Source organism: Pleurodeles waltl, chromosome 8, assembly GCF_031143425.1.
Source record: "Pleurodeles waltl isolate 20211129_DDA chromosome 8, aPleWal1.hap1.20221129, whole genome shotgun sequence".
Taxonomy (NCBI): Eukaryota; Metazoa; Chordata; class Amphibia; order Caudata; family Salamandridae; genus Pleurodeles; species Pleurodeles waltl.
This window is the reverse complement of record NC_090447.1, coordinates 468,497,612-468,518,099: the sequence shown is the minus strand read 5'-3', so window position 1 is coordinate 468,518,099 and position 20,488 is coordinate 468,497,612. Positions and strand designations below refer to the sequence as shown.

Here is a 20,488-nt window from a genome sequence, read left to right as displayed (position 1 = left end):
TATTATTTGTCAGCCATGCCTGATTAACTAACCACAGCAAACAAGTTATAACAGTAAACAAGAGTTTCCTACTCTTGTACAATACTCTGGAGTCTTAGACCAATGCAGGGTCCGTATACCAACAACCATGTGGGCAATTTTTGAGCACAAAGCGCCACACTCAATTGAAGTACGCCAACTTCCCTACACTCACCTTTTGGAGTACTCAAACACCCTACTCAAAATAAACTCCCTATTTTTCACATACATCCCAATTTACCTGTGATTTGCCAAAGTATTACAAGCGCAAACCCTATTCAGAGTTAAAACAATACTAGGAACAAGGGGAACATACCATATTCCATCTAAACAAGATTAGCAAAACCAAATTTCCCAAAATTTAATTTTTTAACAAGCATTGGTAAAACAATATCTTTCAAATTTAGAATGTTTCTCTCCTACTGAAACAATACCATCAAGACTAGGATGTTTCCCTTCTTTTGAGACAAAACCATATTCTGCTACTAAAATCTGTGGGTGTGTGCCATTATATTATTTTGTATTATTATGATAAGGAGACATGTAAAGGGCAGTAACATCTACTGCCCTCAGAGGGCGCCTCAAATCTTTTGACTCAGACAGGAGTAAGAAATCATCCAATCAAGCAATAGCCATCAATCCATAACAGAATATGCAGTAATGAATCAGTATTTTAAACACAACATGACCTATGATGCCATGAATCACCACACAAGTTTAATAATGTTTAAACATTTATTGCCTTTAAATTGACAATGCTAAAGTCATGTAGATCATGCAGAAAACCAATTGATAAAAGTACAGAAACAACATAGGCTGTCCTAAGCGTCTAAAAAATCTCAATCTCATTAAAGTATTTACCATTAGACTCTCCAAGAGAACAATACAGAATAACAGCAGAACGAAGTGAAAAATAGAAACAGCATACATTTAGTTTGCACAGTTGAATTACTCACAATCACTTAATAAACATTTAAAATTAAATATTAGGCCAGGCATCCCTAGCTATTACTCTAATTTGAAAATAATGTGTGGGCTTCATGTAAAAATAAAAACAAGACAAAAATTAATTTGGAAAACATCTAACTATGGTGCTAACCAAAAACATGTGGTTGGATTTCTAAAAGGGAAAACTTGCAAAGGAAAAATAAATGCACATTGGTTATACCTCTCCTAACCAACACAGCAGTCAGCAGGGTTTTCATCAGCAGAGCGCAGAAACTGCAGGTGTTCAGACAGCATCAGGCAACAGGAACTTGAATGGGGCAACAATTCAGTAATAATGAGGCCTAATGTATTTGAACTGTTAGACAAGAGCAAACTGCTGAATAACAGAAACACATTTAACTCAGAACAAGCTCAGCACAGAAACTTGAGCACAAACTGACCCTGAATGAAACTAAAATTAATCTCAAATTCATCACCTAAAGCTTGCTAAATTAAAGTTCCAAAAAGTTACTAGCTAAGCCTCCATTGGACAAGACTATGAGGTGGTTTAGAGCACAGCCAATCAACTTTCATCTGTGCTTCAGATGTATATTTTTCCAAGATAATGTCATGTTCAGCAGCTTCTGTGTAACAATAATTTAGTTAAACAGCAGCACTGAACAGGACATCTAGTCAACATTGCTTTCTTTAAAAAAATAAAGCTCATAGTTAAAAGTTGCAATTATTATCTCAAGGATGTACAACACAAGCAGAAAAAGCAGGGCAGAAATTTCTGTTCAAGTCACACAGGATGTTTAATAAACTAAGCTTGCAAACATTTCAATGAAGTCTGCAAAACTTAAACATTTTGCATCTAGAAAATGCTTAAACATTGGTCTTTCAACTAATGCTAACCATGAAGAATAAAACATTTCCAGTAATTTCAAACCTTTAGTTTTGTAGCACATAGTAATAATCATCTTTTTTCAACACACATAATTATGATAAATCAAAATACATTTTCATTAAACATTTTTATTCCATACAAAACATGTTGTATGGGACACCATGTCAGTCACTTTTAAAGCTATGTGTTAATTTTTGCTAACATGTTTTTCACTTAGTCCTTTAAACACAAATTATTTTAGTGAATCATTTTTAATAATAATGTTTGCTCTGTAACATTAGTAAAAAGTCGGTATCTAACTAAATCTTCTTACTGGATTTGGTACTTTCAGCAGTTCCTTCAATGCTTTGAGCAATAAACATTTTATAGCTGGACCTTAGAATTGCTATCAAGGTTAGATCAACCCGCTCTGAGTAACAATCTGGTGTAAGTTATGGGACTAGAAAAATATTCCTATGCAGCATTGAATGGAAGAAACACAACTGACAGCCACTGCAATAGGAAGGATAGGAAAACAGTGATGCATAAGTTATCATTGCCATAAAAATAGGTCTAAGCTTAATTAAAAACTAAGGAAAAACAATTGATTTAAGATGATATTTAAAGTAAAGCAGGGTGATTGCTGTATGTGGTTACCCAGGAAAAAAGATCCTGGAAACAGTGGCTAAATCAACTGTTACTTCTTGGTATCTCAAGAAAGAGTGAGCTCTTGGTTTTGGGGCATTTCTCTTAATCTGAAATAGTAAGTATTTCAGCCGACTATTTGGTGTGTTTTATGCTTGCTTCATATGTTATATAACATTGTTTACATTTTATTCTGGTTTAAAAGGAAAACAAAACATTTCCTGAAGATAGGTGGGAAGGGCATCAAATTACCCTTAGGTAAAAATGGGTTTAGTAAAAGGGTCTGGTAACAGAATGAAACTCCTGAGAGGGAAGACTGCACATTTTTGGTGAACCCCTTAGAAAGGCATTGCCAAAGTCGAAAAAGGTAATAACCATTGTTCTGTTTAATGTTACTGTACGTTACTTAAATCCATGTGAACATAGATTGTGCAGAAATGTAAAAAGTTATATAAACACACAAATGCACACTCACTGACACAGACATGCATCCACACACATACACACACACACATCAGTTATTCCAACAAGAGAAGGTATATACAATTGAATGTCTGACTAAATCTGGATAAATCTGATGGAAACATTAATATTTTGTGCGAATCCTCATACACTACTGAATGCCTTTTTCACACATGTGAGTCTGCCAGCTCTTTATGGTTGTATCACCTTACTCTGTTCTGCTATCCTACTATATTGGCTTTGAAATGTTACAAAAGAACACTCATGCAAATCCATGGCATTCTTAAGTGACCATTCAAATTCTTGTATTCCACTTCAGGACTTAGGAGCACATTGGTGGTGCATTCATATACTCCCAGGATGTAGGGCACACATTTGCCTTAGGCTGATGTGTGTCATAATAAAACATTGTGTCCTGCAATGCATCTATATTTCATCTAAATCAGGACATCTGTTAGAAAATACCTTTATTATGTTCCCATTCATAGTATGTCAATGGCATTCGGAAATTCTATGACAATAAAAAGAATTACATTTTCCAACTAGGGGTTTAATTATGAGATGCCTGGTAAATGCAATGCAGGTAATAATCAGAGTTATCAGCCAGCCCCATCTGTAGTAGTGTGTATTTTAGACAGATGTTTCAGCTGAGAACAGCTGGGAACTCCATGTGAAACACCAGCAAAAAATATGTGTCTCTCCCACATGTCAAGTTGTAGATTCCCACATGTCATTCCCCAAAATCCTACAATCCTTGTCATCTCCCAATCCTTGGCATTACTACGACCAGATATGAATTTTGGGGTAACTCACACGTCTGTTGTCACTACTGAAATGTGCAATTTGTTTCTATTGCATTGTGTAGATTTGACAAACTGCATTCAAAGGCAGTGTGTACCCCTCCTTCTACACTAGGGTGCAGACTGTGGGTAAATATCAAAGGTCTTGGCTTTGAAGGATGGCATTGACACATAATACATACACCGTGGAGGCAAAACAACGTCTGGCTGAGGCATGTGAAAATATTCTGGACTAAATGACATGTGAGTGTGCAGCCCATGTAGATGGGTTTCCTTCCAAGAAGCACATATTTGTTCATGCCATATGTGTGTAATGAGTCCAACTTAATTTCCCTATGTTGAGAGAGTATTGCATGTGCCTGTTTTTTGAAGATTCTTAAATGATTTATCGTTTTCCTGTTAGTCTAAGACAGTGGGACAAAAAGGGGTGGAATTAACATGAGGCAGGCAGGGAATGCATGTGAACTAAAGAGTCAATACTTACATCAGATGATGAGAAGGAGGACAACCAGTCCTTGCCAGCAAGGAACGTGCGCCATTTTTTCTAGAGCAAGAGATGGTGACAGGTATCTAGGGTACCATGGGAATTCCAGGTAATTGCATGATCTGGATTACATTCAAGAACTTCCAACTGACTAATGCCCTGTGGAGATATCAATATATTTGCTCCTAATACGACTTCTCCTGTTCCTCCACCAACCACAATGGTAGCCTTCTTCATCAAACCCAGGGTCGACTTAGTCATCTCCTTGGTCCCTGATATATACACACAATTTGTAGCATTTCCCTTGTTTAATCCAGGAAGACTCATGAAATTACATGCAGTCTGTGATGGCAGCATGCTGTTAAATCAACATTACAATTGCTACTGCCGCAATAAGAAAACATGTTTTCAGCTGTGATTCTGATTTTCTTATGAGCATAGGAAAGTCATAGTCTTCTTCCTTTGTTCCTGGGTGGCAATAGTGACATACTATAACACCTATCCCCCACATGTGTCCCTCAGTAAATACATTGGACCGACACGTGTCCCACATATCCCTGATTCCCACCACCCTCCAGAGGTGGTAGCAGGGATCAACACAGTTGTACCAATTGCAATGCAGGAAGTTTAAGTGGAAATGCTGCTATACACACACAGTAGCCTGTAGAACCTTGCAAGACATAAACACCCTAGTAAGACTAAGACTAATGGAGGCACTATCAAGATTTTTTGTTTGAACTGCAGTTTTTTCTTACATAGTCAATGTTTTATTTTTAATGTATATTCAGTTCTTGTTCTTTCCATTTGCTTTCCTGATCAGGGCTGTGTACTTTTTATGTGTTTCTTATTCCCCAATCCAGCCAGTTGTCCCATAAGGACCCCCAAGCAGTACACTATGCCTTCTAAAGTATCCTACTTCCCTTCACTGATTGAATTCCTACAAACATCCCATCTGATCCCATTTCTATTACACACTTTTGCAACCAATACACTTGTGTTCATGTCCATTCATCACAACCATATTGTCAATGTGAAAAGTGAATCAGTGTTTGGGCATATCATTTAAGGACATGGTTATTTAACACATGGCATGGATGTTCTCTATATGATATTACACACCTCATACACCAACATGCTTCTGTATATTGCTACATGACTTGAACCCCAGAGTTGTACACACACACATGTGAAGTGATGAGGTGTTGTACAAAGTTAAATATAACCAGGTTGTTATGTGCACTGCGGCCTGAAATGAATCATTTTACCCCTACCATAAGTGCAAAGGGAAAGTTAAGGGAGAAGTACAGCAAAGTCACCTGATGCCTCTGAGGCAATGGTGATGAGGGGCCACTGCCGAAGGCCTAGAGACTGCTGGGGCGTGAACCCCAGAAAGGTGGATGGTTTCTGTTGCTGCAAGTTGTTACCTATTTGCAGCATTGGTTACATAAAGCACTATCAACATGTATGCCACAATTTCATGGTGCCAATGTGCTATTGCTCTGTAACACAACAGCAAAGATGTGTGCACCTCTGGCATGTTTTTCCATGGTTCTAACACTCAGCTGTAGTATTGCACCACATGCAAACAAATATGTTTATGAGCATCTGTTTTGCAAAAGAAGGGAACTCCATATGTCAGAATCCAACCCAGTGACATGCTATCAAGGGACGCCTGACAACAAAGGGTGATGGTGACTGGGTGTACATAGCACACGGATGAAACAAGAGACAGAATTGACAGAATTGAAAGGAGAGAGGAGACAGAATGACAACTGAGATATACCATCAAAGATTATAGTGCGGTTGGAGAAAAGGGGAAAGTTATACAGGATTACAAGGAAGCCAAGGTGGTAAGTGAACAGGGGGACACGGGTCACGGAGCAGCATGGGAATTCCAGGGAGAGAGAAGAGTAAAAAAAGATGGAAGAGATGGGAACAAATGCCACAACGTTTGAATGTTTTCGCATCTACATGGCCATACAACTCTGAGATACCAGGTTATGCAGAGTTTGGAGTGGATGTTCCATTCGTCCTCTTGTACAAAGGGGATCAGCTGAAGACATGATCAAGATCTGCCTCTCAACAGAGCAGAACTACACAATATCAAGTTTACCTCCTCTTCTGAAAGGTTTCTCTTTTTATTCAGTGTCTCAGTCTCTGTTGTGGTGGTAAATGGGGAAAAGGCCACATGGCTAAACCAAAACTGCTATTTATGGGTTTCTCAATTACTGCTACTTGTGTGTGAGGTGGCCTAGGTGTGTGTGTGTCTAGTTGTGTCTCCTGCTAGCTTATTTTATACTTTGAAAAATTAATTGTGGAAAGTCCTGCAAAAAGTGTAATGCCATAACAGTGTTCATGCATACGCCTACTTCAATTCCAAAATTTGTGATACAGTAGAATTATAGTCCTTACATATCTTCATTCAGAAATCTGTACATGCAAGTTTGTGTTGGCATACCTGTCCATGCAAAAACATAGGTGTGCACATGGTTCAAATGATTTTGTGTATTCAAATATTTATAAAGTGATTTGGCCCGGATGAAATTTCTGTTACACTTGTGTAATCATTCATAATTTTAAAGAATTTTATAGTACACTTGTTATGCGAAATTTCTAAAATTGCAATTTTAAACCACATGCCAAAATTATGCCACATTTTCAGCAAGATTTTAGCACAAGAGCATGGGAACAAAGCAAGAGAGCAGAATACAATCAGCTGTTGTGTGCCGCACTTATGTTTTTTGTGCTATTTTTATTGCATGAAATGTGTCTTTGTGTTCAAAATGGACACAAAGCCGCAGTTTGTGTTGAAATATATCACTAAATGTTCAATTTAGCATTTTGTGTAATTGTGCAAAAGCAAATTATGAGAATTTCACACACTCGTAAGGTAATCAAAGGTATGCATCCACCTAAATACACATTGGTGTTATTGTAAACCCCTTAAATTGGGGATTTTTCACACAGGTTTAAGAGTGCATTTTCACAAGTGTCCGTTTTTCTCTGTACGTTATGCCCACTGAGTGTGGGTAAAAAGAATGGGCCTGATTCACAAAGGTAAATATAGATGTGTAGATTTAGTCACATATAGAGGTTCTCCTAAACCTCGATGTACCTCTACCACGTTTTGGAAGTCACCATTTTCGGGTGCAGATTTACACCGAGGAGTAGGCTTACATGTTTTCATTACCTCAGTTGAGGCGCGTTGAGTTGTCTACAACAGAATTTGCAAGTGTAACGTTACAACTAGAAAATGTTTACCTGTTCCTGGAGAACTCCACCAACAAGGTGAGGTTCGCTGTATGGAAAGTATGAAAGTATACAGAAATATGTTAAAGATAATTTTTCTTTAAACCAAAATTAATTAAAATATTTAAAGGTAAAATAGAAATGTCAATTAATTTAAAAAATGTGATATTAACTTAGAACTAATAAATAATGTGTGTGTTACTACACATTAAATCATAATATTAAATGTGTTAAATAATACATTTATATAAATATATTATTTCAATTAAAATGTATATATTTGTAATACAAATTAAAAAATAATTATCTGCTTTCACTAAAACTTTTTTTTATATTTAGTGAATGTTGTTAAACTACAAACAGTTAATTGTTTCAAATATTTTTGGAATTTTTAAAATACATTTAACTTAATTTTCAAATTAAGTTTTTTTCATTTTAAAATAATAAAATAATTAAATAATAATTATATATAATTTATTATCCATTAATGTGTATTAAATGTCAAACTGATTTATTTGATATTTAGAGCCTGATTTAGCGTTTGGCGGATGGGGATACTCTGTGACGGATATCCCATCTGCTGTATTACGATTCCATTATTGCCTATGATAGATCGTAAATCGGAGGACGGGATATCTGTCATGTTTGTGAGGGAGTAAATTAACTCTAAATCAGGCCCTTAATTTTATTTACCTGTCTCCACTGATTTGTGTGGGAGTGGGTGTTACTTTAATACTACTTTGCATGCTACAAAATGCAGTTTGTGAATCGGGCTCAATGTGTGGTTATTAGAAGTTGAGAGAACATAGCAGGCAAAGAGGATGCAAAGAAGGGAGAATAAAACCATATATGTATGGTATATTACTCCTATTGGGCTTCATGACATAATCACCACGTTCAAATATTTACTATTGAATCAGATATAAACACTATGGCAGTGCTTATTTAGATGCACATGGTCTTACTTATAAGTAATGTTTGTTTTATCCTGCAATGCTTGTGATACCACGCACAATTACCATTGCATTTCGACAGTCAGTTCTCCTTCTCTCGTGAGGCCTAATTTATTAATAATGGTGATAAATCATTATTAGCCGCATTTAGGCTTTCACACTTCCAGAGAGAAGTTTTTTGTTTTGTTTTGTATGTCATAACTAACTTGATAGATGACCGCAGACATTGGGTGTTAGGACAACATATTTTAACTGTGTGTGATTTTGTTTACTGCCTTGGAATATCCGGAACACATGTTTGTCAGAAAGTTATATTTATGGCCGCTGGACATTATTTTTAGAGTAAGAGACGGCTTAACAATACAGAAGAGACAATTTAAAAGTTTCAGTTAGTAAAGGGATTTACATTATTTAGTCACAATAGTGCTCGAGTATTATTTCTTACATTATTGGTGGTGCCTAGAAAAAAAAATTCTCTGCATTATTTGTGAATCTACCTCACTGATTTCTTTCACTTGTTCTCACTCCATACAATCACATTTGGAAATATCCGACTGTGGCTAGATATTTGTTTATATACTAGAGTTCAACTCGTATAAAACTAGGGCAAGGAAGTTCATCAGAGGCAGACCAGTTATCATTGTTGCTCACTTCAATGACTGGTTCTGGTTGGTCAAGGAAAAACAGTTCAGAAGAAAAAACTTCAGGCACAGAATCAAGAGTATAATATATATGTGAATTTCATAAATATAATTAAAATATTAACTTACACTATTAAAATTTAGAGAAAATTAAAATTGACAACTAAACAGTAAATGATAATCAATGAGGCCGAAGCATGTTACGAAATCTGTGCTGACTGGTTCAAAAGTCCAGTTCCGCTCTTCCCGCTGCAGGTATTTTCAGTAGAACAAGGAGTAAAACGTTAGACCTAATCTCAAGTTCACAAGGCTGTGCTGCTGCTTAAGGTTTGGAGTGATAATATGAGGTAAAGTACCTCCTTTTGCACACTATAAAGATAAGAGGAACGAGATCGAAGGCTTTCTTTATAAGGTTATGGAAATCAAGGACGCAGATCTTATCTGGGTTGTATTAAAGGATAGCATGATGCTGTGTAACACAATCCTACCAGAAATGTAATAATCACTCAGACGCCAGAGAGGGTCACAGTCAGCTCCAGACTTGCTGTATGAAATACACTTCCAGTACCAACACACCACTGTCGATCAATACCATTTGCCAGACACACAGTGCAGACTGTAACAATCACATAACAGTCTCAAAAGCCCCTTGAAGATTACAGGCACCAAGGCAGACCTCTGCGTACAGAGAAAAACACACGAAAAACGCTCTTAAGCAATAGGCTGTCAGTTTTAAGCGCTGAACGAAATTCATGAAAATAAAACTTTTAAATGCATTCATTTATATCACTACCATCGCGTATTTTGATCTTATAGACTTTCATTTCACCTTGACATGATTCTTAAAAATTTTTAAGTGTGTTTTAGGGAAGGTCAAGCTTCAATTCTTACTATATTTGTATTTTTCAGGACAATCTGACATCGCACAACGGACGTTCGCCACTGGGATCACATTAGCAACTGTTTTGCCCTCCCTATTCCTTTTAATGTGTGTTGTGTGTTATGCATTCAGAATTGACTTAGTTCTATGGCACAGACGACTAACCAATAAAGATGAGACAAAATCAGGTACGTTTTTCATTTCTCAACGCTAACCATCAATTATATGTTTTTTTCTGCTTAAGTGTTTTTGAAATGACACATAGGTGGTCATTACGTTTTTGGCGGGTTGCCCCGCCGCCAACCGTGCCGGCGGTCAATGAAAGACCGCCAGTGTTGGCAGCCGCCATCCTGCCAAATAATGAAATATGGAGCCTCACCGCCATTGATGGCCGTGAGGGCCGTCATGCGTCATACTGGCAGTCGGTGGCAGGGATGGATGTGGCTCCACCCTCACCGCCACATCAGACTATACACCGCCACGCCTATAATGAAGCAGTTATAGGTGTGGCGGTGAATGGAGAGGCAGCGATGGCGGCGGAGCAGCATCCAGGGAGCCCGTTCCCTCCCGGAGCAGCACTACGAAAGAGGTAAGTGCTGTCTGAGACGGAAAGGGGAGGGGTGTGTGTGTGAGTGCATGGGGGTGTGCGTAAGTGTATGTGTGGGGGGATGTGTCTGAGTGAATGTATGTGTGTGTGCATGTAAGTGAATGGGTGCATGTGGATGCGGGTTTGGTGGGACCTGTATGTAGGGGTGAGGGGTTGGGGATGGTGAGGGTCGGGTTGGTGGGACCTACATGGGGTTTTGGTGGTGGAGGGTCGGTTTTCGGGGTTTGGGGTGGGGGGCTGTTCTAAGGGCTTGGGGGTGGGTAGGTGTTCTAGAAAGGGGGAGGGGCCAGGCATGTCACATACAGGTGACAGGATGATTACTCCTGTCACCCGTATACTTTCTGCCAAGGATTACCTGATGGGGTAACTCGCCAGGGAATCCCTTGTGGAAATGGGATCATAAATCCACCGCCTGTCCGCCCTCCACCGCAGGGTCGAATTTGCCCACAGTCTGCCCGATGGTCGAATCTGGCCTGGAGATGTGTGGTAGTGAACTGGCTGCTCATATTCTGAATTGTATTCAGAATATGGGGGTCTGGACCGCCATGTAGTTGGCGATAATGACTGCCACAGCCAGCGTAGCGGTCCAGACCTCCATGTTCATAATGACCACCATAATGTTTATATCACAATCAGAAAAAGTCAAAACTAACTGTTGAATTAACTTCTTCTTTTTCCACCTGCCTCACATCAAACGTTTTTGCTTTTTTACCACTTTACACATACACTTGACATCCTGCCTCCATCTTTGCTCCTTCCCTACATATTTTGGCAAAGTTGTTATGTTTGGCTGGGCAGAGCAGCTGCCACCTAGAGCTTTTCTCACTACATTTAAAACACATATCTAGAGTGGGGTTCAAAGGAGAAACATCTCTCACTGAAACTTCCTGACAGTTTGGCGTATCATTCTACCTCTTTGGAAGCACTATCATTGCAGTGGGGGATTTGCCTTGTACTCAGCATGTAGCTGAGACTACTTTGTTAATGCAGAAATTGTCTTGGAAAAACTTCCGTCTAAAGAAACGTATTGAGCTTTTAAGCTGTTTACTTGAATTATGATGTAGGTAAGAATGTAAAGGTAGTATGTTACTTGTAAGGTCATTTGTTAGGGAAAATTTGTATGTGTACAAAATACACAACTCTGTGTGGAATAAAAAATGGCTTAAAATTAAAATCTGAAAACTAATAGACAGCATTCCCATAATTCACTTTGGCTTAGTTAAAGAAAGCATCTCCTGGAAAGTTAGGGTTCTCTTTTTTATGCCTTTCACCCAACTGTGGAATTCAGGTTTATGGATTAAAATTTCTCACTCCCAGCTCAGTTCACCCAATTGCAAATATTGTCTTTAATTCTCTTCACTTTTTTTCACTGTATCATATTGATGAGGACTTCTGCTAATAAAGAAAAAAAAAATGTAACTTCACATCACCAGCAAAACATTTCACCATATTATGAGTGGTTACCAGTGGACACTTCTCCTAAATAGGTTCGCTTAAAAAAAAAATACAAAGTACTTTCTCGATACTGGAATAATAGAAATGCTTTGAAAACAGGCTTGTTCATGTAATTTGCCATTCTAGTTAGGCATGGGAGGAACTCGCAGAATCTTACTGCACAGTATTTTGCGGAGGTACATAAAGAAAACTCCACAAGATTCCGTAAACGTTTACGAATGGGCATAAATGGACAGAAAATCCATGCTGCGCTGCTTGTTCTGCAATTTAACACTGATAGGGCGTTCCACGCTGAAAAATCAGCGCGAACTGCACCACGTGCTGCGGAAGCGTGCAGGCATTTTGTTTTATCTACCCTGCTCATGCTATTTTCTTATGACCCTCACCCGCTCCATTCTAGGGTGACCACCCGTCCGTAAATTTCACGGACTGTCCGTAATTTCGCCCTGCTGTCCGTTGTCCGTGATGAAAGCTTTAACGGACGGCATTTGTCCGTAATTTTAGCTTTCACCTAAAGGGCAACGGAGGCAGGGCGAAATTATGGGCAGAGGAGTTTCCCCAGCTGGGCTGGAAAGCAGGGGGTCTCCTGTGCTCTGAGGGAGGGAGGGGCAGACAGATAGGAATAGGCCTTCTTGCCAGGGGGTCTCCTTCCCTAAAGACATGCAAATGTGGGCAACTGGTAAATCTGCAAATACAAAGGGGCTTGAAAACCTACACTGACTTTACTAAAAGGAGTCACTTGAAGTTTTCTGGGGGCAAAGATATTTCTTTCAGAGAGGTATTGTAATGGTGTTCCAAGGTGAGCTGTGGAGTGTGTGGTTTTAATGGAGTGTTATACATTTTTTTATCACTAGGTATAAACTATATTATTCAAATCTGTATTTGAGAAGCACTTTTTATTTATTTAACCGAAATGTATTTGTGCATTTTGTAGCAGCTTTTATTATGATGTAATTGTATTTTTCACAGTTCTTTCAGGTACCTCGGTACCTCATAGTACTAACAAACATTGGCAAAGCCAATAGGTCTCATCTACGAAAGAGTTAATGGCTTTGCTAATGTGTTTTAGCCATTAGCCATGTTATGCACCAGAGTAGCTGCTGTTCAGCATGGCTTAAAGCTAGTGGCATAGTGGAGTGGAGTAGACTAGCATAGGAGCAGTGGCATAGAGCCCAGTGGTGCAAAGTACAGTGCAGTGGGGTACAGTGCAGTTGTTTAGAGTGTGTTAGCGTAGAGTGCAGTGGTTTAGAGTGCAGTGGCATGGAGTGGCATGGGACAGAGTAGAGTGGCATAGAGTGCAGTGGAGTAGAGTGCATACAATAGAGTAGCAGAGAGAGCAGTAGTGTAGAGTGGTGCACTGGCATAGATTGCAGAGTAGACTCACATTGCATGGAGTGCAGTGGTGTAGTGTAGAGTGATGCAGAGTAGGGCAAAGTGCTGTAGAGTGGAGTGGTGCAGAGTAGAATGGCATAGAGTGCAGTGGCATAGAATGCAGTAGTACATAGTACATTGGTGTATAGTATGGTGGTGGAGAGTGCAACACTGCAAAGTAGAGTGTCAGTGCAGTGATGTAGAGTGGAGTAGAGTGGCACAGAGCAGTGGCGTAGAGTAAAGTGGTACAGAGTAGAGGGCAGTGGCGTACAGTGCAGTTGTTTAGAGTGCATTGGCGCAGAGTGCAGTGGCATAGAGTGGCATGGGGTAGAGTTACATAGAGTGCAGTGGAGTAGAGTGGCATACAATAGAGTAGCAGAGAGTGCAGTAATGCAGAGTGGTGCAGTGTCAGAGTGCAGAGTAGACTCATGTGGCATAGAGTGTAGTGGTGCAGAGTAGAGTGGTGTAGAGTATAGTGCCTAGCGTGCAGTGGCAAAGAGAAGAGTGGTGTAGAGTGCAGAGTTGCAGAGTAGAGTGTCAGTGCAGTGGTGTAGAGTGGTACAGAGAACAGTGGCAGAGAGTACAGTGGTGCAGAGTAAAGGGCAGTGCAGTTGTTTAGAGTGCACTGGTGTAGAGTGCAGTTGCATAGAGTGGCATTGGGCATAGTAGAGTAGCATAGAATGCAGTGGAATAGAGTGTATTGGTGCAAAATGCAGTAGTACAGGCCAGAGTGGTGTAGAGTATAGTGGCGGCCAGAGCAGTGTTGCAGAGTGTCAGCTTGCAGTGGTGTAGAGTGCATTGAACTAGAGTGCAGTGGTCAGAGTGGTATAGAGTACAGTGGCGTAGAATAGATTGTTTCAGAGTAGAGTGCAGTTGCATAGAGTGGAGGGGTGCAGGGTAGAGTGCAATGGCATAGAATGCAGTGGAACAGAGTGCAGTGGCATAAAGTAGATTATTTCACAGTAGAGTGAGGTGGCTTAGAGTGGAGAAGTGCAGGTTAGAGTGGAGTTGCATAAAGTGGCATAGAGTGTGATGGCATAGAGTAAAGTAGTGTAGAGTGCCGTGGCATAGAGTGCAGAGGTGCAGAGTAGATTAGAATGATGTACAGTGTATTGATGTAGAGTGCAGGGGCATAGAGTTGAGTGTTACAGAGTAAAGTGTATTAGCTTAGAGTGCAGTGGCGCACAGTGCAGAGTTGCAGAGTGGCAGAGAGTGGAGTTGTGTGGATTAGATTGGTGTTGCCTAGACTGGAGTGGTATGGCGTGCAGACGAGCAGAGCGCAGTGGTGTAGAGAGGCGCAAAGTGTGGTGGCTTAGAGTAGAGTAGTACAGAGTAGAGAAGAGAGGCATAGTGTGAATTAGCATAGAGAGCAGTGGCATAATGTGGAGCGGTTCCGAATGGAGAAGAGAACAGTGGCATGGAGTGGCGTAAAGTGGAGTGATACAGAGTAGGGTGCAATTCTCATATATTCTGAAGTCTATTTAAATGTTGTCATGTGATAGAAAAAACTCTTTCCTAACCCCAGTATCCAGCAAGATTGTTGCATAAATCCTCTCACTTTGAAGTCAGAGAAAGGAAAGAAAACACTAAGTTCCCACAGAAGACAGAGCCTGACATTTGACTTTGTTCTTTGAATGCACAGCAAATATGATAAGATAAGAACAAGATTTACAGGCCTGTTTACAGAAAGGGAGCACTCGGCCGGATACTGTAAATAAGGTTTTGGCAAGGGAAGGGGCGAATTCAAGCTGCATGGCCTAAAACAAATAAAGCCAGCAAATTGAAAGCAACAAATTGTGAGTTACAAACCACAAGGCCAATGGCAAGCAACGGGCAGAATGCATTCACAAGGAAGCACTATGAATTTACTTAAAGAGACAGCTGTGGGATACTTTGTGGGGAAAGTCCAGTATTTTAGTCCATATCTTGCAGAGGTTTGGCTACATCAATCACCCAGGTAGTATGACAAGAAGACCTGGAGTGGTTTCCATGTTGCAGGATAGGTCTGTACACCCATTCTATCAGTTTGCCACCATTTCCTATGGTACAGAGCTTCTGGCACACCTCTTGTAGGGTTAGTGCTAGGTAGCAGACATGAAATAGGGCATTTAATGATTATTTAAGGTGGTTGTAAGGAGTTGACCGGGGTGAAGATGGTAGTCTGCCACAAGGGTTTGGAAATTTAGTAGCTCACTGTTCAGAAACAAAGTCCCCAATTTTAAGACACCTGCAACATGCCACTGATGGAGCTGCTCTGAGCACAGCCATCCTGTGCGAGTGGGAAGGCTTAGCAAAGGTAGTGCAGGAGCATAGGGTTTCTTCGGGTCAGTGAGTTTACAGGTTCTGGCAAGGCAAGAGAAAGCCATGAATGATAAACCCGGATGGTGATCCATAGAATGGTCAGTAGGAAACGATGAGCAGTGTATTAAGCCTTCCTTAAAAGTCTTTACTGGTAAACCCCATCTCATGCAGGGAGGTGGGCAGAAAGCCAGTGAGCCACCCATTGGACATCTGCAGCTGAATAAAAGCATTCTAAGTCCAGAAGATCTAATCCACCCGCAGTCACAGTTAGCTTTAGAGTGAAAAGAGCTCCTGATCGCGCCGCAGCGACCAAATCAGATGTGTGGCCTGTCTGAAGAAGGAATGAAGGACGAGCAGGGGAAGGTTTGCAAAATAATACTATCATTGGGGTAGCACACCATCTTCGCTAGTGCCACATGGCCTCTACAGAAAGCAGAAGAGAAGACCAAAAAGCAAACTGGGCTTGGAGGGACCGTTCGCTCTGCCGAGATTTTCATCCTGGAAATCAGTGTAAGAATGGTAGATATTAATCACTAGGTATCAAAAGGTAACTGGTTCCCAGTTCAATCTGAGATCTAATTGTGTATGAAGGCGAAAACAGTGCCATATGTTAAAGAAACACTAATTAAATTTTAAAATTTGTAAATTTTGTTTGTGCAATTTACTTCCCAAATATTTTGAAGATTCTATGTGTACTTGACACTTAGGGATAACCCAGATCTCTAGTTTGGCTTTTGCTCAATTTCAAAACCATATAAAGACATGGACTAAGCGGGCAATTGCCTTGCACAACCTTGCAAGGGGTCTGGCCCCTGCTCACCCTTCACAAGCACTAACAGCGAACCATTGCACAAGAAGAGTTTGCCATGGTGGATGGGTGTTGATTGTTCAACCACTTGACAGTGCCCCTTCTGTTTCGCTCCTGTGTGCAGACAACTCCCCAGGTACCCAATACCTTCAAATAGTCTTGGTGGACCCATCTTGTCTGATTTTAGGAATTGTCCCACCTTGTTCTTCTCTTCTTTATTTATCCAGTTGTTAGCAACAACCCTTTGAATTACTTGCCGTGGATCTCCCATTTGATCTCGATTTCATCCTACTCTTTTATTATCTTTGATTGGTAGTCCGGGCTCCCATTTCTGAGATAAATGTAGAGTCCCAAACATACACTCTAGTGCAGTGAGACTACAGACAAGTTATGGGTACATCACATCCTGTCATTAGGTGTGAGACTGTCACCCACACCATCTGCCCTGCCTCTTTAAAAAAAATTAGGTTGAAAGTCCATGGGAGGTTGGGGTAAGCCAGATGTTTTTGTTCAATTTGTTTAAACTAGCATAAGGTTAATTACCTTAATGTGTCCCAAACTGTTTGCCAGGGGTTTTGAAATGTTCAGAAACATAATCAAAATGTTGCTGTTACTTTCTCTTCAGGAAAGATCGGGTAGATTTGGGTAGGGTGATGGCCTTGCTGTGAAGGGTATTAATTTACTACTGAACAAGGACGTAATGTGACACCTGAATGTAGCGCACCAGGAGGCAATCACAAAAGGTCCACAGTGAATAAATAGTGCTATGTTAAAAAAGAGTACATAAATGCACTGACAACATAGTGAGGCATGGCCTCTCTTGCATGTGTCTGTAAAACTGACGTTTGTTCTTGAATTTTTGTCCTGAATTTTGACCCTTTGTCCTGAATTTTTGTCCTGAATTTTGACCCTTTGTCCTGAATTTTTTACAGTCCTGTCCAGAATTTGCCTCAATGCCAGGTGGTCACCCTAGCTCCATCCCGTCCATCAATCCATCCCGTCCAATGAAGAACTAGCGTGTACACTGGTTAAGCTCTATTTATCTCATGTGTCAGAATGTATTAATTATTCCGGTATTCTGTGGAATTGTTGAGTACATTTCCTTTCAGCTCCACTAGAACTAAACATACTGATGAACTACGGTATTACGTATGATTGCTGCCCCATTGTCTGGCTGCTTCTCTGAATTCTTTCCTAATCCCTAGATGAGCTGATTTTTTCACAAATAGTTTTAAGAATGTTAGTTTTAACCGCCTAGGCAATATCCTTGCCCATGTAGTTGGTTTGCCATTGTGTTCTGGACATGTGGAGCTAGTGCGATCAGATAGTCATTTGAGATCTAACTTGCAATAAAATATTCCATTAGACCTAAACTGTAACCTAATTATTCACATACACTTGCATTCTAAACATATACAGAAATACGAGGCAAAATCACAGCACCAATGCTGCTCATTTATAAACTGGAAATTATCGCAAGCACTTGCATTTTTACTTTGCATGCATCCTTTTAAATTGCTACCAGAGCATTTAGCTCCTCCACTTCTGACAATGCAGTAAAATCACATTAATTAATTTCTTTTCATCAGTTATATATGTCACTTCAGGATCTAAGTCTGTCTTTTATGTTCATGAACATAGCATTGGATGTGAGCACAATAATTGTTTGAGCTCTGGCTAATATCATATGCACATGATATCAAATCAAATCAAATCATAAACATTTATAAAGCGCGCTACTCACCCGTGCGGGTCTTAAGGCGCTAGGGGGAAGGGGTTACTGCTGCTCGAAAAGCTAGGTCTTGAGTAGTCTCCGGAATGTGGAGTGGTCCTGGGTGGTCCTGAGGATGGTGGGGAGGGAGTTCCAAGTCTTGGCCGCCAGGTAGGAGAAGGACCTCCCACCCGCCGTGGAGCGGCGGATGCGAGGGACGGCGGCGAGAGCGAGGCTGGTGGAGCAGAGAAGCCGGGTGGGTGCGTAGAAGCTTAAGCGGCGGTTGAGGTATTCTGGTCCCTTGTTGTGGAGGGCTTTGTGTGCGTGGGTGAGGAGCCGGAAGGTGATCCTTTTGCTGACGGGAAGCCAGTGCAGGTGTCTCAGGTGTGCGGAGATGTGGCTGTTGCGGGGTATGTTGAGGATGAGGCGGGCGGAGGCGTTTTGAATTCGTTGCAGACGTTTCTGGAGTTTAGCGGTGGTTCCTGCGTATAGGGTGTTGCCGTAGTCGAGGCGGCTCGTGACGAGGGCGTGGGTCATGGTCTTTCTGGTGTCGGTGGGGATCCAACGGAAGATCTTTCGGAGCATGCGGAGGGTGAGGAAGCAGGAGGATGATACGGCGTTGACTTGTTTGGTCATGGTGAGAAGCGGGTCCAGGATGAAACCGAGGTTGCGTGCGTGGTCCGAGGGGGTCGGTGAGGTGCCAAGGGCCATGGGCCACCAGGAGTCGTCCCAGGCGGTCGGGGTGTTTCAGAGGATGAGGACTTCCGTTTTGTCTGTGTTCAGTTTCAGACGGCTGAGTTTCATCCAGTCTGCAACGTCTTTCATTCCGTCTTGCAGGTTGGTCTTGGCGCTGGTGGGGTCCTTGGTGAGGGAAAGTATCATCTGGGTGTCGTCGGCGTAGGAGGTGATGATGATGCTGTGTTTGCGTACGATGTCGGCGAGGGGGCTCATGTAGACATTGAAGAGAGTCGGGCTGAGCGAGGAGCCTTGTGGGACGCCGCAGATGATCTCGGTGGGGTTTGAGCGGAAAGGTGGGAGGTAGACTCTTTGGGAGTGGTTGGAAAGGAAGGAGGTGATCCAGTCTAGGGCCTGTCCATGGATCCCCGTGGAGCGGAGGCGGGTTATTAGGGTGCGGTGGCAGACGGTGTCAAAGGCAGCCGAGAGGTCGAGGAGGATGAGGGCGACTGTTTCTCCGTTGTCCATCAGGGTTCTGATGCCGTCTGTGACTGAGATGAGGGCGGTTTCTGTGCTGTGGTTGGCTTGGAATCCGGACTGAGAGGGTTCGAGAAGGTTGTTGTCTTCAAGGAAGTTGGTAAGCTGCTTGTTGACGGTCTTCTCTATGTCTTTGGCAGGGAAGGGGATGAGCGAGATGGGGCGGAAGTTCTTCAGGTCGCTTGGGTCAGCCGTAGGTTTCTTCAGTAGGGCGTTGACTTCAGCGTGCTTCCAGCTCCCGGCCGAGGTAGCAGATGAGAAGAAGCTGTTGATGATGGTCTGGAGGTGCGGGGCGATGATGTCGTCGGCTTTGTTGAAGATGAAGTGTGGGCAGGGGTCCGAGGGGGCACCGGAGTGGATGGAGTTCATGGTGGCTTTGGTCTCTTCTGTGTTGATGTGGGTCCAGGCGTTGAGGGTGATGGCTGGGGTTGTGGGTTCTGTGGTGGTCGGCTGGGTCTGGTGTCCGAAGCTGTCGTGTAGGTCGGTGATCTTACGATGGAAGAAGGTGGCGAGGGAGTTATAAAGGCCTTGTGAGGGTGTGATGGCGTTGGCGTTGGGGTTGGAGAGCTCTTTGACGATGTTGAAGAGTTCTCTGCTGTTGTGGCTGTTTTTGTCCAGTCTGTCTGTGAAGAAATTCCTTTTGGCGGCGCGGATCAGGTGGTGGTGTTCGTGAGTAGTGTTCTTGAGGGCAGTCATGTTATCTGCGGTGTGGTCCTTACGCCAGGCTTTCTCGAGAGTGCAGCAGGTTTTCTTTGATTCCTTAAGGGTGTCAGTGAACCAGAGAGGTTTTTTGGTGTTGGTCTGTCTTGGGAGGCGTCTGAGGGGAGCGAGGTTGTCTGCGCAGTTGGTGTTCCAATTCGTGAGGCTGAGGGCTGCGTCGTTGGGGTCGGAGGAGAAGGTGGGTTGGTTGTCGATGAGAGTGGAGAGAAGCTGTTCTTCGGGGATTTTGTTCCACTGTCGACGTGGGATGGGTTGTGTGCGGAGGTGGCGAGTCTCGCGTCGGAAGGTGAAGTGGACACATCTGTGGTCGGTCCAGTGTAGGGCGGAGGAGGGGCTGAAGGATACGTGGTTGCTGGCG

At 41.9% G+C, this 20,488-nt stretch overlaps 1 protein-coding gene across 1 annotated transcript in view; it reads left to right on the top strand.

The window, feature by feature from the left end:
- Window positions 1–20,488, top strand: part of LOC138249532 (interleukin-18 receptor 1-like) — a 267,639-nt gene that overhangs the window by 198,293 nt on the left and 48,858 nt on the right. Inside the window, exon 4 of the mRNA XM_069203482.1 lies at window positions 9,975–10,133. Within this exon, the coding sequence (XP_069059583.1) occupies window positions 9,975–10,133 (159 nt within the window). The remainder of the gene's footprint in view (window positions 1–9,974; window positions 10,134–20,488) is intronic.